At 36.3% G+C, this 4,066-nt stretch overlaps 1 protein-coding gene across 1 annotated transcript; it reads right to left on the reverse strand.

The window, feature by feature from the left end:
- Positions 1 to 594: 594 nt before the first annotated feature.
- On the reverse strand, positions 595 to 3,273 carry mgst1.1 (microsomal glutathione S-transferase 1.1). The gene is made up of 4 exons (XM_079622708.1): positions 2,925 to 3,273; positions 2,162 to 2,294; positions 1,947 to 2,044; positions 595 to 1,849 (listed from the first exon to the last, which is right to left on the reverse strand). Exons 2-4 carry the CDS (start codon positions 2,285 to 2,287, stop codon positions 1,603 to 1,605), a joined length of 471 nt encoding a protein of 156 aa, XP_079478834.1. The 5' UTR covers positions 2,288 to 2,294; positions 2,925 to 3,273; the 3' UTR covers positions 595 to 1,602.
- Between the last annotated feature and the right edge of the window lie 793 nt (positions 3,274 to 4,066).

Here is a 4,066-nt window from a genome sequence, read left to right on the forward strand (position 1 = left end):
TAATAGTTCCCTTTAACTATGTGTCCTTAATATAAATCTATTTTTAAACAGCTTCAAAGAAAAGGTCGAAATCAAAACTGTTTTTTTTTTTTGTTATTTTAATACATACTTCTGCTCTTAATGTGAACGATTCTTTAATGCATTTACCTTTTGGGGGGTAATTTTTAATCAAAATGTCATAACTTGCTCTTCTTGTGTTATGACTCACACAACACTCACTTTCATAATTCAAACAATAACTGATGGATAGAATCCTGCCATACATTTGTTGTGGTTGTCGTCGTTGTTCAATAAGCCATTGCTTTTGGAAATATGTCACAATCCGAAAGACTGTTGCAACTTCTATTTCACGCTGACTTTAAGATCCCAGAGTTGTTTACCAGTGTAAAACAAAATTGCTACTATAGAAAACACAGTCTTAAACACAAATATAATGCATATTTTCACTTACCTTCATTTTTCTTTCATGCAGAATTTCAGATATTCTTGCTCTACTTCGAAGTTGATTTTCAGAAGATTTGATTGGTCATGGGCAGGCTGTGTTGAGATCCTTAGTTTTACCTAAATGTCATTGTAATGAAGTAAACTTAGATTGTATGACTTCAATAATAGAACTTTATTGAAATCTTATAGAAAGACTGAAACACTTCAAGACAAAACACTGAAAGACACATTTAAATAGCCTCTCTCTAATTAAGTAACAACAATTCGATTTTTCATAGTTCCATGGAATATGTTTACAAGCTATTCAAAACATATCAAGGTAATGTGTGAAGCAGGAATAACAAGAAACCATTCGTCGTTCAGTTAAGCAGGGCTATTTTTAACACACATCTGCTAATGTACATAATCTATGTGTAGCAGTGTGGCAGTATAAAACAGTTCAGTTTATCGGTTGAGGCAGAATAGAGAGTGCAGAGGAATGAGTGTTTTGCACGTCAAGGGGGAATTAGAAACAAATAAAGAGGTGCTCCATGTGCATTAGACAAACATGAATGTAAACATTAGTACTACTTGGGCTTTCAAATAGCTCCCTCTAGTGGACAATACATGCACTGGTTTCTTGCACACTTGCAACTTTAAAAGATTAATCGCAACCATTAGTCAGAAACATTCTCAGTTTTATTTTCAAACTTTATTTAATCCATTAATAATCTTTTTTGTTGTTGGCCAAACTTTTTTTTAAACCTGCCGACAATAAAATGCTTATTTAATATTTTCCCGTGCTTTTCTTTGCAAATGGTGTGAAACGACATGCACAAACTTAGGCGTATTATTCTGACAGAATCTAAAGCTGTTACTCAAAGTCTGTTGCTCATGATTAATAAGTAACAAAAACAACCAAATGTCTGTTCAATGTACAATCCAGGTCAAAGTTTCAGACTCATCCTCAAATGTGTGCCAGGAGTTAAAGATTACATTACACATTATCAGCAGTTTAAAGGAATATTTTTAGCATTTACACTATAAAGTTCATTAAAAGGGTGTGGTACTGAAAACACACTTTTAAAAAAAGTGTTCTTTTGTGTGATCTTTCACACAAAACTGCAAAAAGCATGTTAACTAAAACGAAATGATTTTAAATGAAGTGAGCGCTATCCATTAAAGAAAAAGAGCGGTGGTGAGCACCCTGTAGGCCATAGATATGGTTGCACACAACCCCACACCAAAGAACAGACCCCTGCTAGGCTGGGGCAGAGCCATAACATAGGTCACTGTGTGGATGAAGCGTGACCCCACAAACACCCGGAAGTGCAAGAGAGCCGAGGAGAGATCCGGCCCAGTGAGTGAATACAGAAGACCGATCACCACAAAGGGAACAATGTTTTCCAGGTCATTCTGATGGCATCTGTGATTCAAGAACAAAGGCATCAGAAAGAGACAACGTCAGTGTAACCTTCATCGCTCACCCAGTGACCTTGTCATAAAACGGTTTATAAGTTTACCTTCGCACTCTTTCCACATCCGGATCAAACCTGACCAGTTTCTTCCTGTCTTCTGTGGTCTTCACCACCAAGGTGGTGTCCTCAATGTTCGCAAAAACCTAAAAGAGGAGTCATTAAATCTGTGAAAGTTAAGTGTTTGACAGCCTGTTTTAAAACTTCTTAAGAAAATATAACGGTTTGTATAAGATGTAAGTTGAGAACAATACGTGGTGTACCTGTTTTGTCAAACGATAGTATGAAGTCATGAGGCTCATAAGCATCATTTTGAGGATGACTATGGTTGCATATGTGGAGAAGGCCAGGAAGACCTCGCTGTCAATCATGTGCGCAACTTCTGCCATATTTAGCCTATTCAAATTTACAAATGGGAAAACAAAAAGTTAATATAAACACATAAAGCAAAAAGATAGCCTGATACTCATGCAAAATTCTCACAAAAGCATGTTATTTTGATATAAAATGTATTATATCGCCCTAACATGTGGCCAATTTCTACCAGCTTTGACTAGTTAAAAACCAGCTACCATGTTCCAAACCAGCTCCCAGTTTAATCTAGCTAGTATCATAAAAGCAAGCTTCAAATGTAGTATTCAGAGTTTTCAGAGTTGACAAAATCCCACCAAAAACAGTTACAGGAGCAATTCTGTAATATTCCTTTAACAGCAGTTGTCTGTGTCCTTTTTAAGTTGAATTTAGTGCAGTTAAGTTATTCCTTTCTCGACTGTTCATATAGCACAATTGAAAGGTTTTCATTTTATAGACGTTTAACATTGTAACACCACGCATTTTCATGCATGTGTCGTTTGTTTACGAGTTTAATGGAAACTAGGACGCCGACGGCGGTCTCTCTGGAATGTCAAAGAAAAGGCACTTTATAAAACATAAGTACTGACAAGAAGACTAAACCAAACTACAAACGCAAGAGGTTAAAATGAAGTCTAAGCATTCTAAATATTGGCGCTTTGACGCGTTTCTCACCTTTTTTGACTCCACTCAGTTTCACAGCTCTTCCTGAACTAACGTCAGATGGTTGGGGAGTTTTTTCAAGCCTCGCAATGAATGCAAATAACTTACACAGTCAGACGAAGACGAACTGTTATATTTATGCAACTGTCTGTTTTGCGCAATTTGGAGACCTCCTCAGGCACGTTGCTGTCGCTCAAACAATGGAGCATGACGGTAGCAAAGCCAAGTAAACTCTAGTTATCTCATTTTATTATATTTCTCATGGGTGAGTTTGTTTTTACTCTATATGCACATACCTTAGGGTTATTACAAATATCCCAAGAAAAAAGCTGACTGAAGACACATTGCTCTTTTGCGACATGCACCAGTAGGCTATAACTGTATCTTGCCACTCTGCATGGGGTAAGTTGTGCCACATTATAGTCTATTTAATAGATTTTTAGCTAAATTTGAACATGGAAACAAATATGACTTCAAATCAACTTATGAAACAGCAATAATGTTGCACATTGCATCGTTTGGCATGTCAAACTGTAATCATACTGATTTTGTAATGTCTCTCAAAGGGTTCTTTGCAAAATGTTCAATAAAGAATCCTTCAAGTCATACACAAGTCATCCTTCAATTCTTCAAGCCATTACATATTATAATAATGTATATTATGGCCTGGTTTCACAGACAGGGTTTAGATTAAGCCAGGTTTAGGTCCCATAATTTAAGTAGCTTTTATAAAATGTGCCATAAGAAAAACATTACTGGTGTACATCTTGAGACAAAACAATGGCACTGACATATTTTAATACACGCAGATGCAAGTTGCTTTCAGTTAAAACAGCTCAAACATGCATTTTAGTCTGGGACTAGCTTAAGCCTTGTCTGTGAAACCGGGGGTACAAATTATAAAGTTGAAACATAAAAAAAAAAGGTTTCACAAGTATTAAAGAAAAGCAGGTTTGAGCACTTGGAATGCATCCTAAACAGACTGTCCGCATTGATAACCCTCCGTTGAATGCTGAGTCACTGTGACTCACACTGACTGACTTGTTGACTTAACAAAAATTGGAAATTAAGCAGTGACATTAGCACATTTATAGACAGACGTACACGTGAATACCTGTATTTTGGGAACTGCACATTCATCAAAAATACAGATA

Source organism: Phoxinus phoxinus (assembly GCF_949152265.1).
Source record: "Phoxinus phoxinus genome assembly, chromosome: 9".
Classification (NCBI taxonomy): Eukaryota; Metazoa; Chordata; class Actinopteri; order Cypriniformes; family Leuciscidae; genus Phoxinus; species Phoxinus phoxinus.